This window comes from Heteronotia binoei, chromosome 15 (genome assembly GCF_032191835.1).
Source record: "Heteronotia binoei isolate CCM8104 ecotype False Entrance Well chromosome 15, APGP_CSIRO_Hbin_v1, whole genome shotgun sequence".
Lineage (NCBI taxonomy): Eukaryota > Metazoa > Chordata > Lepidosauria > Squamata > Gekkonidae > Heteronotia > Heteronotia binoei.
Genome location: NC_083237.1, coordinates 29,069,202 through 29,090,566, shown reverse-complemented (window position 1 = coordinate 29,090,566; position 21,365 = coordinate 29,069,202). Strand labels below are relative to the sequence as shown.

Genomic DNA, 21,365 nt, shown 5'->3' with positions numbered 1-21,365 from the left:
TTATGCAAATGACGCAAGTTCTTAAGATGCAGCCTGACCTGGTGTGTATTTACTCCACTGGAATTCCCACAGAGTTCAAGGGACTGACTCCAGGACTGGCTCCAAGGAATAGCAAGGGGCAGCGAGTTCTCTCCTAAGTGTTTCCCACTTCGCTTTTGGTTTCTCATTTTCACAATGTGTTAAAGTTCAAGAGCCTGGGTGAACGTTTTATTTTCTTCCATTCTGTAAAAGATGTGTTAAACACAGAGTTGCCAATTTTGGATTGGGAAAATCCTAGAGATTAGGGGGCAGAGCCTGGAGAGGACAGGGTTTGGGGAGGGTGGGCCTCTGGTTAATATCAGAGGAGGGTGTTTCTTTGCTTAATACTTCAGCAGTGTATAATGTCACAGAGTCCAGCCTCCAAAGCAGCGGTTTTCCTTAGGGGAACTGATTTCTATTTTCTGGAGATGAACTTTAATTCAGGAGATCTCCAGAGTTTGGCAACCCATGGTAACGTTCTTAATAATGGTCTTTGGCACCCCTTTGTGAATCAAGCCAACACTCCTAAGTGTAAGTACCTAGTTTTGCAACAATGCCCTATTATGCATGGGTGTTTTTGCACACGTTGCCAACAATTGCAATTTGCATTGTCAGTGGGTTCTGTCATGTATTCTGTACACTCAACACGTTCTTCCATATTGTGAGATTGTGTGAATCATTCCCATTTTTCACAGAGGCCAATAATAGCAGAGACTTCCCAAATGTGTGGCAGTATGGAAAAGAGGCTTTAGCAGCTGTTTGTCAGTTTCTTTCTTTCTTTCTTTCTTTCTTTCTTTCTTTCTTTCTTTCTTTCTTTCTTTCTTTCTTTCTTTCTTTCTTTCTTTCTTTCTTTCTTTCTTTCTTTCTTTCTTTCTTTCTTTCTTTCTCACTAAGGTCTGGTCAGTTTCAACAGTAGGTTTTCCACCTTTACCTGCATTCCTCTGTTCCCTTTAATTCAACAAACTAATGCTAAAATACATGCACAAAACCTGAACCTTGAGGATTTAAAAGGAAGGTGCATGCTGGACACTACTGTGTAGCTTCAATAAGCAACTGTGTAAATATAGAAAAAACACCTTTGGATGCCCCTCTGCACATCACAAGTGATGTTCTACCCCAAATTAGAAAAGTGCAGGTTTTTAAAATAGTAGGTGCAGAATAAATACAACAGAGGAAAAAGAATAGTGCATAAGGTGGGCATAGAATCTGAAGTCAAGATTAAAAGTTTACTGTTCTGAAAATCTGCAGTAAGATGTATGTGCATATTGGGCCAATATTGTGCATTTTTACCTTATCATAGTGTGGCAAATTTCTAAGTAACCATGAAGGGAAGTTTGATTCACATAATTTTTCTTCCTTTCCATTTTAAAGGGGAAAAAGTTAAAATTTAATTGGCAGAGAGAAAAATGAGTAAATGAGTTTGAAACCACAGGCCATCATTGAGTATTTAAGCTTATGTGTATTTTTGCACTGTCTTGAAATTTAAAAACCCCTTGATTCGCTCATTATTATGTGTTATGATTATTATATTATGTAGTGCCATTGCTGCGAATGGCATTTTACTGAACAACAAAAAAAGGCATGACACTGGCATATCTGTGTGGCTGTGCCTCTCTCTCTCTGAATGCTTGAGGAAATCCAAACTGCCTCCACAAAAAACTTGAAAGGATCTGAGCTTCTGCTTTTATTTGCCCTGACAGAGTTGCCTGCAAAGCAACAGATCTAGAATTTAAGAGCAGCTACACTGGATTTGACCACTGACTTATCTGGCCCAGCATCACCTTCTTTCCCACCATGGCCAACCAGAAGGGGCATGGAGGACAAAAACTCCCTCTGTTCTTTCCAACTATCCGCTCCCAGCACTGGTGTTCAGAAGGCTATGTCCTTATAAACATGGAAGTACCATTTAGTCATTGTGCCAAACTGCTTTTGATGAACTTGTCTGTCATCTGTCTAATAGCCTTTTAAAACCAGCTAAACTACTGACCATCTCTTCATCCTGTGCTAATGAATTCCACAAATTAATCACTCTTTGATTCACTTAATTAATCTGTTGCCCATGAGTTTCAGTATGGGGAGATTGAGAGAAAAGGTTCTATTTCCTTTTTCTACCCCATGAATCATTTTGTAAATGTTTATGATGCCACTCCCCTGGTCACCTTTCCTTTACTAAAAATCTGCTTCTTGTGGAGATGGATGGGGGAATAGTATTCTTTGGTGTGTGTCTCAGTGTAAGAATGGTTAAGATCCACGTGTCAAGTCAAGGTTTGATGAAGTGGTGATAGAGTTGTTAACTTCCAGGTGGAGGCTGGAGATCTCCCAGAATTACAGCAGATCTCCAGACTACATAAATTATATTTATTTAAAACATTTATTCCACTTTTGGGAAAAATGGCTGCTTTGGACGGTGGACCACATGGAATGATACCCCAGCAAAGGTCCTTCCCCTCCCTAAACTCCACTCTCTCCGGAAAAGGAAAGGTCCCTTGTGCAAGCACCAGCCGTTTCCGACTCTGGGGTGACATTGCTTTCACAATGTTTGCATGGCAGACTTTTTATGGGGTGGTTTGCCATCGCCTTCCCCAGCCATCTATGCTACATCCTCTCAACCCCCCAGGAATTTCTGAAACCAGCGTTGGCAACTTTATGTGGTGATGCCACAAAACACTGGTGGATCAGGGCTTTGAGCTATGATTGGATGTGGGCTTTGGTGCACAGTGCTTATAAAAATAATGAGAATTCAGGGCAGAGGGGGGCTATGCCTAGCTCAGAAGGGCTTAGAACAGGAGTGGCCAAACTGCAGCTCAGGAGCCACAAACTGGCTCTTTCACGCATACTGTGTGTCTCTCAAAGCCCCCACTGTCCTGTCAGCTAGCTTAGAGAAGGCATTTGTCTCTTTCAATCACTTCTCCAAGCCAAGCCAGATGGCGACTTGGAGAGTGCATTTAAAGTTGTTTTCTTTCCATCTCTCCCTCCCTCTCCTCTCCCCCATCTATTTCCTTCCTTCCTTCCTCATGTCTTGTAGCTCACAAACATCTGACATTTATTTTATGTGGCTCTTATGTTAAGCAAGTTTGGCCACCCCTGGATTAGAATGACAGCTAAGATCTGCACTGGCACAACACCAAGGTGTCCACAGAGATGTCAGCCCCAGGCCCACGGGGGGCTACCTGTAACAGAAGTATGGAGGGGGCAGGGTTTGGGGAGCCAAGGGATCCGAACAGAGTATAATGCCGTCAAGTCCGCCTTCCAGAGCAGCCATTCCCTCCAGGTGAACTGCTCTCTTTTGCCTCAGGAGATCTCCAGCCACCACCTGGAGGTTGGCAACCCTAAGTAACCTTCGACTTGATTGTGTATTTTACTGGCATAAATACTGCAAATGATCAGAAACAAACAAAAAAGGTGTCTTGAAAGGTTTTGAATTGCGAGGCCATGAAACGAGGCGTCCTTTCGCAGTTTCGTAGCCTTTTAATCATTCGCAGCGGATCAGCACGGGCTGCCCCGCTGGAACTTTCCCGGTGCGGATGGTCCGGAAAGTAAAAGTTCCACCTTAAACCCCCCAGTCCTCAGCCTTGGCGTGGGGGAGGGGGAAGTTGGCTGGAAATTACAAGCGGTGGGCGGGACTGGAATCTATTAATTTTTAATACCTAAGCCACGCCCCCTCCGTTCACCAAGCCTCCCCTCCCCCCTCGTTCTGGCAGCCAATGAAAAATCAGCGGTTCGAATGGAGGAGGAAGGGCCCCTGGAGGTGGCTGAGTGAAGTTGGTCGGAAACTTTGCTCTTTGGAAGGGGAAAAAGGAAGGGAGGGGTAGAGTGGGTTCGCAGCGTGAGAAACTGCAGAAGGGAGAAGCCAGCGTGTAGGAGCCCCGGTAAGTCCTCCAGGGACTCGATCTTCGTCATTATGGGGGAGTCCTCGAGAGGAAAAGTTGGGGGGCTGTAGGAAAAAGGGGGGATTAGTGCATTTCATATTTGTATGAGTGGGTGTGCATTGGGGTAGGGTCTACTGGGCCAGGCTGTGATCACGGAAGGGAGGGAGGGGTAGTCCTGTCTTTCTGGGGGCTGCTTGGGGCCTGTCTCTTCATAGGACACCTGAACAGGGTAGGCTGGGTCGGATCTGAAAGTGAGGGTAGTGGTGAGGTTTGTATGGGGTTGAAAGCTGAGCCCGGATGGTGCGGAGAGATGGCTTCGTTAGCAGTATGAGATGCATGCAGGAGGCCTTAACTCTTTGGGGGTCGGACATTGATGTGGTGGGTTCCAAGTGCTAACTGGTGAGAGATTGGATCTCTGTGATACTGAAGGGACTTTCGGAGTGAAAGCTAGTAGAAGAGAGAGGCCTGGGATTGGATGACCTGAAGGACTGTATGTGGGGGTTAGAAGGAATAGTGTGGAGTAGGGGGGAATGGGAGCTGGGCTGGTTGTGTGAAGTAGGAGGGACTGATGCCTGTATCTCTGGTTAATAATCTCTGGGAACAAAGGACTGACAAGGAGGGTCCTTGCGTGTTTTGCTAGTGACATCAGGGTGAAATGCATCTCATTGTGTGACTTGGTGCATATGAACTGATTAAAAGTGCCCTGCGAGGAGGAATGTGTCAGTGAAACCTGGAGTGCACTTTGTGTATGTTTTTTCCTCTGTGTGAGAGAGAGGATACATGCTTGTGCATAGGATCTGAGAATCAATTGTGCAACTGTGAAGAACTCTCAGGAAGGCATGAGCGTGTGTGTCATGCAGGGGTTACATAAGTTTCCATGGATTACACGTACTTCTGTCTGCATTGTGGAAAGCATGCCTTGAGACATCTTTTCTGAATTAGGGTGCATGTGAGGAAGGACAGAAAGAGGCATATGAACAAATGTGGATGTAGCTGGATTTTACACTAACCAGAGCATGCTTAAATGTACATCAAGGATCTGTTCCAGACAAAGTGTTTGAGTGTTTATTTATTTCACTACACCTTTCTCTCCAATGGGGACCCAAATTGCCCTACATTCTTCTCCTCTCCTCCATTTTATCCTTACAGCAACCCTGTAAGGTAGGTTAACATGAGAACATGTGAATGGCCCAAGGTCACCTAGCAAGTTGCCATGGCTGACTGGGGATTTGAACCTGGGTCTCTCCCAGATCTGCATCTGACACTCTAACAAGCACATACAGAAGTGAGAGTATGTGCTTCTTCATAGGGAAGTGTACTTGCAACGGAAAATAAACCTCCGGTTGTACAAGCAAGTGTGCTCAGAAACAGAGGCAATGTGTGGTGTGGGCAGCTGGATAAACATTTGGTTCTTGATAGCTTAGCCACTAGTGTAGTGCTGGGTGACCTGGTCAGCAGGTCTCTTGCTGACCATAGCCATGTCATTTGTGAAATCCAGTCTGAATCAGCCTTACACAAACCCCAGGACGTTTGCGGATCTTTCTGAGAATCTGTGATGCGTGGCAGCTTTGAAGCCCACCACTTCCTCTTCTATCTGTTGCCTGTTAACATCAGCGGTTTCGCTAGCAAAGTTCAGCCCTGAAGCAGCTTTTGACCTGAAACTTGTGAAATGGGGGGGAGATAGCCCCTGTGTATGTATTCTTCAGCACAGATTAATGCTTGACAAGTGAATTGTAGAAGGCTTCAGCATCTCACGAGAGTCTCATTTTTAGTCTGAATGTCCTAATTTAGCAACTTAAGAGCTGCTGTTTGTCCAAGAAGGCCTCTGTGCTGTCTTAAGCCCCTTGACCACCAGCTTTATAGATACATCAGAATGGTTCATCATATTGTACATTGTTTCTTTGAGGTATGAATGGAGTCCCTGGGCCTTGGAATCTGAACTCTGAGGTGGCTCCAGAATCTACACTTTGAGACAAAGAGAAATGTTGTGTGTTTTGGAGAGGAGGTCTGTGGTGGAATAGATTTGCCAGTTGGCCAGGAAAAAAAAGGAGTCTGCCCTGTTTGGGGGAGGGGGAGAGACTTTTAAGAGCCAATGGAATGTGCAAAAATCAGCCCGTGAAGCTTTTTGGAGAGCACAAGCAATCATCTGGTGCTGTCTGTGCTCCAGGGTGCTGGTGGAGGCTCCTGAGTGGGCTTGGCCGGTTGAAAAGTTGGCAACCCTGCTGGGCAGGGTGTGGGACGTGACAGGGCTGGAAGACTAGGTGGAGGCATGCTATCAGTTGAAAGCAGTTGTCAGTCTCAAAGAAACCACTAAAAACCCTGGATCAGAGCTCTTGGTTGGCCCCACTGCTGCTTCTCTTCACCCTCCCCAGCAGCAATGCCCTGAATGAAGCTGGCACACCCCCCACCCCCCATGAGGGCCTGTGTTTCCCCAGCAACCCATTGGAGTACTACTGTGACCTCAACCACTGGGTTTCAGAGTGAGGGAAGAGGTTTTGGCCTCATCTATCTGGAAGTCTTTCATTAAAACAAAAAACCACCCTTGTTCTTTGTAGGATGGCTGTGGAATGAGGCGGGGAGGGGAACAGGCCCACCTAAAATAGACAGCTCTCTTATTTCATGTGTGTCTGTGTGTCTCTCATTCTGTTTGACAGTTCTTTTTTCCTGCCACTCCTCCCAGGAAGGCACCATGTCTCACAAAGGATGCCTCAGCGTCACCAAGTACTTCCTCTTCATCTTCAACATCTTCTTCTTTGTGAGTATTTGGTTAGGGAGAGCATGCCTGAGACCAGGTTAGGTGGGTTCATGGGTATAATTCACAGGCATGCTTCAGTGGGTCAGGGAGGAGGATTGAGGGAGATCTTTAGCCAGTAACAGCCCAGAGTTATCACCCTTTTTCTGTTCTCTCCTCCTAACTCCAGATTCTTGGAAGCCTCCTCTTCAGCTTTGGTTTATGGATACTTTTTGACCAGAATAGTTTTGCATCCACCCTAGGTGAGTTCTCAAGTACTGTGAATCTTACCTGCTCCTTTCCAGGCCCAGTGGGCACCAACCCAGACATCTCCACTCAAGCCATCATCCACCTGTCCACTGACAGCTCCTCCTTCTTGTCATTTTGGCCTTCGCATGGGGAGGGAGAGAGGAAGCATGTTAGGTTCCTACACTGGATCCCACTGGATATGATGTGATAATCCAGAATTATTCCCCAGGGAAGGACAGGGAAGTATTTCTTCAAGTGAGATTTTTTGAAATCTTGAGTACCCTACAAAGCCAGCTTGGACTGATAACATCTGTTCCTCTTTTCCCCCAGGGTCATCACTTTTTGCATTGAAGATCTGGTCCTATATTTTCTCTGGGGTCGGCATCCTTACAATGCTCATGGGATTCCTTGGATGCCTGGGCTCCCTCAAAGAAATCAAGTGTATGCTGGGATTTGTAAGTATGTAGGGAGCTGGTGTTTGAAAAATCTCAAGGAACAGTCAATGACAGGGTTGGCCAAACTTGCTTAATGCAAGAACCACATAGAATAAACGTCAGCAGTGCTCCCTCTAAGCCTCTGGCTTACACATTTTTGTCTTAGCTCAAGGAAAATGGCCCCAGAACAAACTAATTTATTTAGTAGTTCACAACTTTAACGCCAGTAACTCATAAAGCATAATTTTTTGCTCACAAGACTCCACAGCTTAGAGGGAGTATTGAATGTCAGATGTTTGAGAGCTGCAAGACATGAACATCAGATGTTTGAAAGCTGCAAGGCAGGCAGGAAGGAAGGAAAATAGATGATGGAGGTGGAAAGAAAGCAGCTTTAAGTATGTTCTCCAAGCTGCCGTCTGGCTTGGCTTAGCGAAGTTATTTAAAGAGACAAGTGCCTGCTAATGGGATGGTGGGGACTTCAAGAGCCACACAATATGTGTGAAAGAGCCCCATGAGACTTCTGAGCCACAGTTTGGCCACCCCTGGTCAATGAGGTCTAGTTGCCTCAGAGCAGAGCATGGTGGGAGTTAGGGGTTTCCTAGAAGCAGGGCCAAAGAGCCACTAGACTCCTAAGAGCCCTGCTTAACCAAACTAGAGATCCAGCTAGTCCAGTATCCAGTATCTTGCAGTGACTGGCCACATGCCCCCAAGAAGCCCCTAAGGTAGGGCTTGATGGGCAACATCCTTCTCCTACTGCTGCTCCCCTGTCCCCCAGCAATTGATATTCAAAGGTACACTGAGTCTGAACACTGAAATTCCGTTAAGCCATTAAGGAATTAAGAATGGGGCAGACTTAATGAACGAGCCCTGTGGCACAAAGTGGTAAAACTGCAGTACTGCAGTCAGAGCCCTCTGCTCATGACCTGAGTTTGATCCCAGCAAAAGCTGGTTCAGGTAGCCGGCTCCAGGTTGACTCAGCCTTCCATCCTTCCAAGGTTGGTAAAATAAGTACCCAGCTTGTTGGGGGGAAAGTGAAGATGACTTGGCAATGGCAAACCACCCCGATAAAAGTCTGCCGTGAAAACGTTGTGAAAGCAACGTCACTCCAGGGTCGAAAACGACTGGTGCTTGCACAGGGGACTACCTTTAGACTTTATGACAATGCCACAGAGACACCCTCTTAAGACTCTGGGACTATTTTTATTTTTCCTCTGGCACATTTTATAACACTGCAGCACTGTTGATTGCAGAGCTGAGTTTACTTCTTTGGACAGGGTGCTTCTGCTGTGAGTAGAAAAACAAATGGCTTAAACGTTGTTTCCTTGTGAGTGGGAACTTCAGTCAATGTAATCAGAAACACATTACCGAACAATTGCAAGAGGAAACCAAGTTGCATGTGTTTATGTACTTCACTTATACCCCACTTACACGCTCCAAAGTAAGCCACCTTGGGTTCCCATTGGGAAGACAGGGAAATGCCTCCTATTTGCCCTGCTGTACTGAATATAGTTATGAAGCCAATTCACATGAGCAGCAAATCATTTCAACCTGAAGATGTCAAACTACATATGCAAATATACTGTCCTGGTGAAGGGGATAGTTCCAGCAAGTAGAAAACTAGCATATCAAGCAGCATAGGTTACATCTCTTTCCTGGATATGAGTTTTTAAAGGGGAGAGCATTTGCAGCCACCCTCTTTCTGCTGCGGCACAGTCTCAGGAACTCTTCTTCTGATTCATTTCCTTGTATAGATTGGCACATTTAGGATTTTGCTGGAGTAATTTCTGTTTAATGTGTATATTTTGAAACAGACATCGCAGCATCTTAAATTACGAATTTTAGTTTTTTCAAATGTTGCCCCTTGTGGCTCCTTTTTTCAAAAAGGTGGTAATAAAAATGAAAAGAAAAAGAAAATGGGCACATCCCTCTCTTCCCTCACCAAGTGCCTGGGGTTCACTGGCCTATCTTTCTCTTCAACAGTACTTTGCCTTTCTGCTGCTTCTCTTCGTTGCTCAGATCGCCATTGGAATTGTGGTGTATACACAGCGGGACACGGTGAGTCACACCATGAGGGAATTTGCCAGCACAGGTGCTTTTACATCCCATGGTGGGAAGGGCACCCTTCTCTGTTTATTTAGTACATTTTTAGCCTGTTCATCCCCACAAGGAGCTCAGGACAACAGCATCCTTTGTTCTTCTCTTTGGCATTTAATCCTCACAACAACTCTGTGAGGTTAGGTGAGGCTGAGAGAAAATGGCTGGGCCAGATCACCCAGTAAACTTCATGGCAGAGGAGGGATTTGAACCCAGATCCTAGTCTGGCATTCTTAGCCGCTACACTGCATGAGTTCCTGAAAGAGTTTGGTCTTGGTCAGTTCAAAAAAATGAAAAGGGGGAGTCAGTTTTCCACAGTGAATAGAATACTCTTTTGGGAGCCAGTCTGCATGCACAGAAAAATTGTGGGGTCCTTTCCGTACATTTTTGTATTTCTGGTCTCTGTTTCCTTTTATTTAAATTTACCTTCCCGTTATAGCTCAGGGAAGTTGAGTGAGGAGAGAATATCAAGGCACACAGAGGTTGCTCATGCACCCTGTCCCTGTTCTTGGGCTTTGTTGATGGAGAAGAGGGTGGAGCACAAGGAAATGGGGCTGCCAACTCTGGTTTGGGAAATTCCTGTAGATTTGGGGGTGGTGCCTAGGGAGGAGCTTAAGTTTCTCCTAGACTCTGTGGTATACCATAAAATCCACACTGCAAAGAAGCCATTTTATCCAGATCTCTGTAGTCTGGACATCAGTTGTAATTTTGAGAGACTGGGGTTTCAAAGGGCCAGTGGTCACTGGACACTAGGATTACTGTACTCTTGATTTTAGTAGTTGTATTCTTCCCTGTGGGGAACTGGGGTATCTGAGAAAGGAACAGCTGGGATCCCTAGGCCCTGTGGACCTATTTGGTCAAGTCAGCTTGGGAACTGGGATATTGGTACAGAGCTCATAAGAGCATTGTTTGTCTTGCCTTGGAGGTGGGGAAAGGTGCTACTGTAAGATATCCTCCTTTATCCCATGCTTTCTGCTACTACACAGATCCATGTGACAGTCAGAGACTATGTTGGTGACATAATTCGGAATTACAAGTTGAATGGGTCATTCACAGATAAGGAGGAGAGCTGGGATGTTGTGCAAGAGCAGGTAAGATACTCCAGGAACAATGTTCATCTCAGGTTTCTTGGGGGAGGGGCTCTGGTCTTAATCCTCAGCATCTCCATTTACAGCGTTGCCACGGGAAACAGCTGAGAGATTGGAGAGCTGCTAGCTATTGGAGTAGACCATGCTGATTAGCTAGATCAGGGTCCCCAACCTTTTTGAGCCTGTGGGCACTTTTGGAATTCTGACACAACATTGTGGGCACAGCCACAAAATGGCTGCCACAGAAGGTGGAGCCATCCACAAAATGGCTGCTAACGTTTCAGTCAGACAGTGAAGTTAATTGTTCTACAGTGGCAACTGCTGCCAAACAAATGTTTTTTTAAAAAACCTGCACAGCCAATTAGAAGCCTTGCTGGGCGAAGCCCCCTCTAGCCCTGCCCGCTTTCTAAAAAGCTAGCAGAAGTGTGGTTGTTGGAGAGCCCAAGCTAGATGGACAAACGGTCTGATTCAGTAGAAGGTAGCTTTGTGTGTTCTTATTTTTGTTTGCTTTCTGGTTATGTCCTGCTAGCAGTGACCTTGTTCATGGCTCACATTTTAAACCTTCCCTGACTTCTGCTCCTCATGATCCCTGCTCCCCATTCCACCCCCTCCAGTTCCAGTGCTGTGGATGGAATTCTTACGTAGACTGGCGAGAGAACCGTGCAGTGGCCAACAATGGCTCCTCCATCTATCCTTGCTCCTGCCGAAACCATTCTCAGGCTGGCCAGCCACTGAGCAACAACACAGAGACCCCCAAGCCTCCAAAGCGTGCTGAAGGTTTCTGTGTTGCCCAGGGAGAGTGGCCTGTCTATAAGGATGTAAGTAGCGTAAATGTGGCTCTTTGGGAGAAATGTGTAACTCTCTCTTTCTCTCTCCCTCAGTCCCTTTTTAACACACTCTTGTCCCTATCATAGGGCTGCATGGCCAACGTCCAGAACTGGCTTGCCAATAATATCATCACCATTGTGGGACTCTGTCTTGGAATTGCCCTCATGGAGGTAAGACATTTGTGGATTTGCTCTGGGAAGCTGGCATGGCTCCCACAGTACGGCACTTGCATAAGCTGGGCCCAACTCGAGAAATATCTGGGGATGTTGGGGGTGGAGACAGGAGATGTTGGGGGGTGGAGCAGGGAGCAAGGGTGTGACAAGCACAACTGAACTCTGAAGGGAGTTGTGGCCATCACATTTAAAGGCACCGCATGTCATGCCTTCCCTCCATTTGGAATAATGAAGACTAGGGGCACCTTCTCTGGGTGCTCATAGAATTGGACCCCCTCGTCCAATCTTTTTGAAACTTGGGGGGTGTTTTGAGGAAAAGCACCAGATGCTATGCTGAAAATTTGGTGCCTCTAACTCAGAAAACAGCCCCACCTCCATACCCACAGATCAATTCTTCATTATATCCTATAGGAATCAGTCGCCGTAATGGAGTGCCCAGTAGACATTTCCTTCCTTCCCTCTCTGCTTTCTGATGACCCTGAGGGCCTCCAAACTGGGGGGTCCCTGCCTCCAACTGGGGATTGCCAACACTAGCATAAGCAGAGGAGATAATCTTGTTGATCTATCCCTGAATATCTGTTAGAATAATTCACCTGGCAGTCCCTCCCCTCCAGCAGAGGGTGCTACCTGGCAGTTCCCCTCCCCTCCAGTAGGGGGTGCTGAAGAAAGCCAGGCTGGTGAGGCAGGCAGTCCTGCTAACCCTTGTAGAATTGGCAGAGCCTGTTCCAGGTTTGAGTAGGCCCTGGGCAAAGAGTGCCCAGCCCCTCTGACTACTATCAGCCCTCTCACTCCTTCCTCCTTTCCTTCCCACCCACCTCCATGCCCCTCACGTACTTCTAAACACTCTCACTACCCACAGTCATAGCTACCCGGAATCACGATATGGATGCCCTTTCCCTGTGGTACTTGGCAGTGAACACAGCTGAGAATCCCACTGTTGTGGCTGCCAGAAATGCTGCCACTATGCAGCACCAGCACAGCCTGCTCCAGTGGTTGTTGAGCAGCATGTACAGCCAGGAGTATGGGTGGTGAAACACTCGAAAGTAACTGAGTAAGCAGAGTGGCAGCGGTTCCCGCCAAAAGCCCTGGGCCTCAGCAGTTACTCCACCTCTGGGTATGCTGATGCCAGCCCTGAGAGCTGACTCTGTAAAGACAGAAAAAGAGGAGAGGGACTGCACAGCCTCATCTTTTAGTAAAAATGGAAAGCTGCCATTGGCCACAGGTCTGTAAGGGGAAAGAGTGGTGTTGCTCTGTCTCTCAGGCACTCTGTGGTAAAACTATGTGATTTATACTGGAAACTTAAAAATGGGAAATCAGTTGGGTTTTAGACCAGAACTGCTAATAGGTGACAGTGTGTGACTTTTAGAGTTTTTCCCTCATTTTTTCCCAAAAAAAGGTATTAGAAGGGAGAGGAGGGGTTATTTGAGGCTTCAGTCCCTACAGCAGCCATCAGGTGGTGTTTCAAGCAAAATGGGAAATGAGTCAATGCTACATCTTGAGGAATGTGCCACTGGAGTGGGTCACTGAGGAGAAACTTTTAAGTGGACACTAGACATGGCTGGCTGACTCTGGAGCGGGGGTCCCCAACCTTTCTGAGGCTGTGAGTACCTATGGACTTCTGACATAGTGTGGTGAGCACAATCACAAAATGGCTACCAGAGGAGGCGGAGCCTGCCTCAAAATGTCAAGGAATGAGATTGCACATAACCCTAATAAAAAACTCTTCAACATTCCAGTTAGAAATTCTGTTTAACAGGATGCCCTTTAAAAATGAATACATTTACAAATATTTTCTTGCATACGCATAGCTTATGTCCAGTCACACAGTGAAGATCCATGTGTTGTGGGGGCAGCTGCTGCCTTAGCAATGTTTTTAAAAATTTGTACAACCAATCAAAAGCCTTGGTGGGCAAAAGCCTGTTCCAGACCGATTATATTTTCTAAAAATGCTTGGCATGCACCATAAAAGGTGTTTGTGGGCACCATGGTCATCCATGAGTGCCACGTTGGGGACCTCTACTCTAGAGAGTGTGTGTGTGTGTGTGTGTATGTAGGGGTGCAGAGGGTATTTCTTCTTCCTGTTTTAAACCTTTCTTATAGTTCCTGCAGCTCTGGTGCAGGATGCTGATCAGCGTGCTGGAGCACAGGGACTTGCATAGTGGTGGCTCCCAAGAGATTCTCTACTTCCCCAGCAGGTGGCAATGGGAGTGTGACTGTATTATATATGCATAGATATGTTTAGCTTTCTGGCATGCTTTAGACCTATGGGATGTTGTGGGTACCCCTCCCATACATTTTGTATGGATAGGAGCATATATGGCCATTGTATGGACCATACATGTATGGAAAAGCCACTGGTTTGTCAGGTGTATGAGAGCCAGGAAACTGACAACAATTTCTGGGCCCTTATGCAGTGTTTGAGTTTTTCAGTATGGTTTGAGTGAGGTGGATTACAAGCAAGGTCTGTGCTTCCTGGTATTGATGCTGTGAGGGTACTTGGGCCATGCATGGAGATTTTGTCCATAGGCTTGGGTGGGGAGCTGGGGTGACTTTTTTTCCTAACCAGCAGCTTGTTTTAGAGAATTGCACTTCAACTGTGCTTAGATCGATCCTCTGGGAAAGCAAACTGCAACTGATAGTAGAGCTGCTAAGCCAGCAATTTACGTACAAAACCCTAATGCATGGCTGCTAATCCCAGCTGGTCCTCAACTGCAGATTGAGAGATTGAGGAAGAGACCGAGCAAGTCCAACTCTTGCATAAGAAAGCAGCTACCTTCTGGGTCAGACCCTTGGTCCCCCCCAGCCTATAACTGGCTGCATTATTCTGACTAGCAGGGGCTCCCCATGGTCTCAAGCAGAAACTTTCTCAACCCATGAGTTCCTCTTACTGGAGAGGCCAGCTCATGAACCCAGGACTTTAGTTTCAACATGTGTTCTGCCCAGGGCTTTTTTTGTAGCAGGAACTCCTTTGAGTATTAGGCCACACAACCCTGATGTAGCCAACCTCCCAAGAGCTTATAGGGCTCTTATTACAGGGCCTACTGTAAGCTCCAGGAGGATTGGCTACATCAGGGGTGTGTGGCCTAGTATGCAAAGGAGTTCTTGTACAAAAAAAAGCCCTGGTTCCACCTCTGTTCCCTGCCTCCATGGTTAACGTTCCCTCTCCTGTTGGCTAAGTGTTGCCTGAGCGAGGAGATGGAACCTCCTTCCTGCTCTCCCCACCAGTGCCTCCTGCCAGCAGCGGCAGCAGCTGCTTCTTCTGTTGTCTGTTGGAGCCCTTTTATCTTGTGAGCTGAACATGCCCAAAAAAGGTTGAGCGTGAATCATCCCACAGAGATCTCCAGTTTCCCTGGACTTGCTGGGCCAAAGCCAGCTGTTGAGGAGATGCAGGCTTTGTGTATTGTCTGCCCTGCTTGGTGGGAGGATTCCTGGTCCCCTCCCCACCCTGGCCCCCTTTCAGACACGTCTGGGTGTGCATGGCTTTTGCGCCGGTTGGTGTTGCGAGGATGTGCTTCGGAGCCAGTGCATGCATGTTTGTCTCAAGCTCCTTTCCGCATAGTAACTCTCCCCCTCCCCCTCTGTTTTAACCCATTGCTTCCTGGGGCACAGGGACATCTACCTGGAGTACTGGCAAGGTAATGATTCCGGGCAGCGAAAGGAGTTGGGGTTTCATTGTGGGGTCGAGAGTTTCTCTCTGGGGTCTGGTGGGGATTTAGTGGCTGTGCACCTACCTGAATTGGCACCTCCCCCCACAACTCCTCCTGTTTCCTCTCTGCAGACGAACTGCATGTACTTAACATCTGTGGTGCTTGCTGAAGAGAGCTCCGATACCCTGGAAGGGTTAGGAGAGGAAGTTAGGAGAGGACTCAGGATCTGACCTGGCCCTGGACTGGGCAGCAGTGCGTTGCAGTGATTTGATCAGCCGCCTGGGAAGAACTAGCGACAGAGAGAGAGAGAAAGAGAGTGAGAGAGAGAGAGACGACGAACAGCAGAGAGCAATAAAGGGCATTTTTAAAAGTCTGCAAGGCAACAAGGGAGTTCATAGTGAGGTTATTTAAGGGATAAGCATGGCAGGGAGGGCTCTTTGTTCAAGAACTACCTTCCCTGAAGTGTGTACTGCATTACTGAGTCCCTTTATCTCCTGTATTTTCCCTTTCTATCCTTATCTGCTGAAGGACTTATGGGAACAAGCAGGAGCGCCACCTCTTCTGAATTCCAGAGCTCCCATCCGGAGCAAGTAAACGTGAGGTTAAGCACCTCTGGACAGAGAGTGTGTGCACCCTGCCCCTCTTGAGTAATTACTGCCTGCCCATTCGCATCTGGGAAGGGTTTACAGTTCAGAGGTCAGGATGCAAGTTAACTCTGAGCTTTGGGGCTTTGTCTATGTCTTGCAATAACTTTACTTTTAAACCAATGAACAGAACCCTCCAACCCTGAAGTTAAATTCTAGTTTCCTTCAAGTATGCCACTCCCCTTTATAAACTGGGGCAGTGGATGGAAATGTTCTATGCAGCTAACTGTGGCAGAAAGTGCCATCAGGTAGCATTCGGCTTAGGGCGACCCTGTAGGGTTTTCAAGGCAAAGACATTCAGAGGTGATTTGCCATTGCCTGCCTCTGTGTAGTAACCCTGGTTTCCCTGGGTGGTCTCCCATTCAAGTACTCATCAGGGCTGACCCTGTGTAGTTTCCAAGATCTGATGAGATTAGGCTAGCCTGGACATGCAGGTAACTTTCCACTATTGTCTCCAAGCTCCAAGATGATCGTTTGCCTCCCAGAGCATCAGAAAACAAGAATGCACCACAGATCCTTTGATGCCCTGTTCTTGGCTTGCAAGCCACGTCCTTCCTTCTGAGTCCCTTGAGCCAGCCCTTTAAATGCCTTCTCATTACCCTTTCCGGTCATCAGACCTGGTATCTTCCTTAGCCGCTCATGGTGGCTGCTGGCAGCCCTGGCCTATCTACCCTGTTTCCTTATGACCCTGTGCATGGAGTGGAACATAAAGAGAAGTGGCAGCCAGGACTGGACATGCAGAAGGCAGGCCCTGCAGGTGCACAGACACACCCTGCTGAATCATTGCGGTTCAGGCAAATCCTGGGTTAGGTAGATTTTGCTGCTTCCATGGTTGAAGTACAGACAGGCCTGTGCAAAGAATATTGTGGGCTGCATAGCAGCAGGATGGGCCAGGCTTGCAGGCATGGCATACTCATCCCAACCACCTCCTGAGCGTGTGTGCAAGACAAGAGGGGGAAACGAAGCCAGAGCGGGCTTTGGAGAGCTCATAAAGCAGGTAGCTAATAAAAATTGTGTGCTGTCAAGTACTGATTCACAGCGTCCCCAGGACCATGGGGTTTGCTGCAAGATGAGAGACAAGCAGAGATGGTTTGCCACTGCATGACTCTACAAAGCTGCCCTGCTCTTTCTTGGTGATCCCCCATCTAAGTACAAACAAGGGCCAATCCTGCTTAGCTTCCAAACTGAGCTCTCAGGCAGTCAGCTAGGCAGTGTTTTATCCAGGTGTGGGTTCAGGATGAGACACTTCTATAAATCTAACATACCACACATTTCCTCCCCTGGCCTCAAGTTTCTTTGTCAGGAAAAGTAGAGGGTGATGGTGGTGGTAGGAACTGTTTACTTCATTGGGGATGCAGTATGGAAAATGAGAGGTTTGGGTCTCCCTCCAGACATGGAGGGAGCTGTAGCTGCTGAAGCTGTAGCTGCTGAAGGTCCTGTAGCTGCTGAAGGTTTTCCTATGGCCTTGGATCTATAAAACGTTTGGTTGTTTAAAAATAGTGAAAGGAGGTAGTGGGAAGAGGGTACCCTGTTCTCCTTTTGTGACTTAAAGAACAACTATCCACAAAATGTGATAAACTGCCTTGATATAACTTGTGAAATTGACCATTTTGGTTGAATAGTGTCCCACTGATGAATTCCCTTTTGCAGGGCTTTTTTGTAGCAGGAACTCCTTTGCATATTAGGCCACACACCCGATTTAGCCAATCCTCCAAGACCATACAGTAGACTTTGTAATAAGAGCCCTGCAAGCTCTTGGAGGATTGGCTACATTAAGAGGGGTGTGGCCTGATATGCAGAGGAGTTCCTGTTACAAAAAAAGCCCTGCCCTTTTGGATGACATAGATTATATTGATATTGCTGGTATCAGAAACAATTCTAAGATGGAACTGAAGCCCCTCTTAATGACTTCTTTCTCCCTCCCCACAGCTCTTCCTAATGACGCTATCGATGTTTCTGTGTAAGACCATTGGGCCCAACTACGACAAGCTCGCTCGCTATTCCTAGGAGACGCATTTCAGCTTCCTAGATTCATCTTTTAAGGGCTGCCTTGGAAGTCACTCCTTCCAGTTCACACATTCCACCACCGTTTAAAGCAGCGCTTGTAGGGCTGTGAGGTACCTCGAACAGGTTTCTCTACCTAGTTTCATATTCACCCTGGTACAAGGTGTGGGTTTGAGTCTACCCTTATCTTGGTAAATGAAACCGAAGCCTTCAAAGCCTGCGGGCCCCAACAAGAAACAGAACATGCCCAAACCTGCCAAGTTCTTCATAGAACAACATGGGACTCCTGATTCACCGGCAAAGCCCTTTCCCCCCAAAATATACAGACTGTCTCCAAAGTCAGATCAGTATCCCCGCACTGTGATGCTATTTTGTATTTTAATGACCACCTGAGACGGAGCCTGTTTCAGCATGAAGAAAACTTGTCTGTTTCATAGCAAGGTATCACTGTTGGTCCCTGATGGTTTACCGAATTTAAACTGGGAAGCTGCGGAACAGGACATCTCAAATGTGTATACACACATCAGTATTTTAAAGTCAGAGTGGGGTCAGCTGCTAGTGTTTTTACCCAGTCATCTACCATGATTAGCAGGTGGGGGGATTTTCCCTCTCTTGCAGTCAGGAGCCGGTAACCTTCCATCCTTAACTTTTGCTATTGAGATGAAATCTAATTTTTAACACATATATTTTAAATAGGTGACATTCCAGTGAGAGGCAGTACAACACACAGGACAATGACAACCTAGCTGGTGAGCCTTGCTTTTAAATGGGAACGCTGAGGCATTTGCTGGGCTCCTTATTTGGTACTCGGGCTTCTGTGCACTGCTTTGACAGTGACAGGAGGTTTATCTGAGAACTTGTGAATGTGTCCCAGTCTGGGTCCAGTACATTGTAAGAAACCTCTCCTTAATGCCATGCCAATGCCTAATGTCTTGACCTCAGCCTGACTTACCCAGCAGCAGTAGGAAAATGGTTCGAGTGCCCCAGTTTAAACTTCACCTTCTAGTTTCCTACAGCCATCTCTAAACATTCCTAGTTGTAAGCCCCCTCCTCCCCATATTTCTCCTGTTTTCCTTTTATAATTGCCGTTATGCATGTTAAGATTATTGGATTTGTCACGGAGGTTTTCCATCATGTTTTTGTTCCATCACGGCCCCTTGGCTAAGCTTTTAACCATGCATGCACTCTCACAACTCCTTGTGTATTCAGGAGCTCCCAGGGATAGTCAGCTCCCACAGAAACAACAGGTTCTCCCCAGGGCTTTTTTTGTAGAAGGAACTCTTTTGCATATTAGGCCACACACTCTGATGTAGCCAATCCTCCTGGAACTTACAATAGGCCCTGTAAGCTCTTGGAGGATTGGCTACATCAGGGGTGTGTGGCCTAACATGCAAAGGAGTTTCTGCTACAAAAAAACCCCTTGGTTCTTCCTCTGATTAAGCAGATCAGCCACCACACTCTTAATAGGGGCGAGACCATAACCTGGATGATACAGGGGAAAGCCTTTTCTTACACAGGCTATGTGTGCACTGGTGCTAGCCCAGAGACTTGGATAGGGCCTTGCGCTCCCGTATCATGGTCTTGGCCAGTGTATGGCCTGCTCTTGTTGAGCTCCAGGCTAGGGTGAGCAACTGTTTGTCAAGCTTTTGTCCTTTGTCTACCTTAATATCTACACAGTGACAGATGCACATACATGTAAAAGTCAAGGTATGAACAGATGCATGTAATCATGAAGAGTTGAGATGGTGGAATTGTGAAAGGACCACACAGGTTTTGAATGGATAGGGGGTAGAACAGGGTATGTATTATCATTTCACCTTTCTTTTTAGCTGGTTTCTGTTATTTTAACAGTATTTGGATTTTTTTGTAACGTATTCATTTGTAAATTAAAAAAATAGATCCACAAATAACTATTTTGGGTACTTGCGACTGTCAGTTAAGCCAGTGTAGATAGGCATAGGTACCGAGAGCCACACCCCTTAATTCTGGTGGTCAGCCATGCTGGTCTGAAGTAGAACAAAAGTTTGAGTCCAGTGACTCCTTTAATACCAATCAAGTCTTATCCAAGGTATAAATTGTATTTCTTTTATTTATTTTTATTCATGAGCAAGTACTGTATCTGAAAAAAGGTGCCCACACACCAAAGCTTATACCTTGAATAAAAATTGGTTGATCTTAAAGGTGAATTCAAACTTTTGTTCCACCCCTTAATTCTGGCTGGCCTGCTACCTGATGGCTTGCTTTCAGCAATAAAAGAGTCTTCGGCTTGAATGCAACACCAGGGGCTGCTTGCCATTGGTAGCTTGGCCAAATTAGTCCTTGGAAAGGACAAGTTCAAAACTCAGTAAAACTGGTCTTCAATGTCAGTGGACAGATCCCTTTAAAAGGTGAGTAAACTAACTCAGAGATAACTGGTTCATGGACAGCTATTAACAAGGATGACTGAAGAGCACCTGCATGCTCCAAGGCAGTAACCCTCTAAATATATCTGCTAGGATACAACATCAGGGGAAAAGAGAGCCAGTTTGGTGTAGTGGTTAAGTGCATGGACTCTTATCTGGGAGAACTGGGTTGATTCCCCAGTCCTTCGCTTGCACCTGCTGGAATGGCCTTGGGTCAGCCATAGCTCTGGCAGAGGTTGTCCTTGAAAGGGCAGCTGCTGTGAGAGCCCTCTCAGCCCCACCCACCTCACAGGGTGTCTGTTGTGAGGGAGAAGATATAGGAGATTGCTGCTCTGAGTCTCCGATTCAGACAGAAGGGCAGGGTATAAGTTTGCAATTCTTCTTTGTTTTTTGCCTTCCACAGCATTTGGATGCTGGATTAGATGGACCCAAGAAGGTATCTCTGGTAGACTGCACATAAAACCCAGTGCTCAAAAAGCCCTCTATCCCAAATGGCCAACAGCAGAGTGAGATCTACAGCTCTCCAGTGGGTTCAGCAAGAAGAGACCATCTCTCTTTCTGTTCTTGTGACAAGTACTGGTGGGGACACCTTTAACTAACCTTTCACTGGAGCAGGCTACAAAGTCACTCAAACACTCACATTATGTCAAAATAAAATTTATGCAAGATCACATTTCCATCTTTGCCACCAAAGGAAGACAGGAGCAGCCTCTTTTGAGTTTTGAGAGTGTGAGGACCTGAACCCCGGCTGGGCCTGGTGCACGTGCCATTTTAGAACAACCTGCATCTCCATCACAAGCTTTGGGCAAGTGTTCCCTCCCTTGCTTCCTCTTAGGCCTAGTTTAAATCCTGGTGCTTGTGAGACCAAAAGGCCTGACCTAGGAGACCTTACTTGGGTGGCATGGGTGGGTGTTGGCTTGTATTTTAAGTGAAGAGGCATAGCCTGGCATAACTCATGTTGTTGCCTGGTTTCAATGAGACAGAGTGCAAAGGTCCTTGGAAGCTCATACCCCCTTGCACCACCCCGTCTTCTTGGTCTCTAAGGTGCTACCGGACTCTAATCTTGTTCTTCTGCTTTTACCCTTTCATTGTCATGTTTCAATCAGGCCAAAGTAAATGGCTTCTTAGCAGGGCTTTTTTTTGTAGAAAAAGTCCAGCAGGAACTCATTTGCATATTAGGCCAC

The 21,365-nt window shown here is 46.7% G+C and overlaps 1 protein-coding gene across 1 annotated transcript; it reads left to right on the top strand.

Moving 5' to 3' along the window:
* Positions 1 to 3,734: 3,734 nt before the first annotated feature.
* CD37 (CD37 molecule) lies at positions 3,735 to 19,689 on the top strand. Its single transcript, XM_060255697.1, has 9 exons — positions 3,735 to 3,887; positions 6,568 to 6,642; positions 6,809 to 6,881; positions 7,198 to 7,322; positions 9,282 to 9,356; positions 10,382 to 10,486; positions 11,098 to 11,301; positions 11,398 to 11,481; positions 17,705 to 19,689. The coding sequence occupies exons 2-9, from the start codon at positions 6,577 to 6,579 to the stop codon at positions 17,780 to 17,782; spliced, it is 810 nt and encodes a 269-aa protein (XP_060111680.1). The 5' UTR covers positions 3,735 to 3,887; positions 6,568 to 6,576; the 3' UTR covers positions 17,783 to 19,689.
* The last annotated feature ends 1,676 nt before the right edge of the window (positions 19,690 to 21,365 follow it).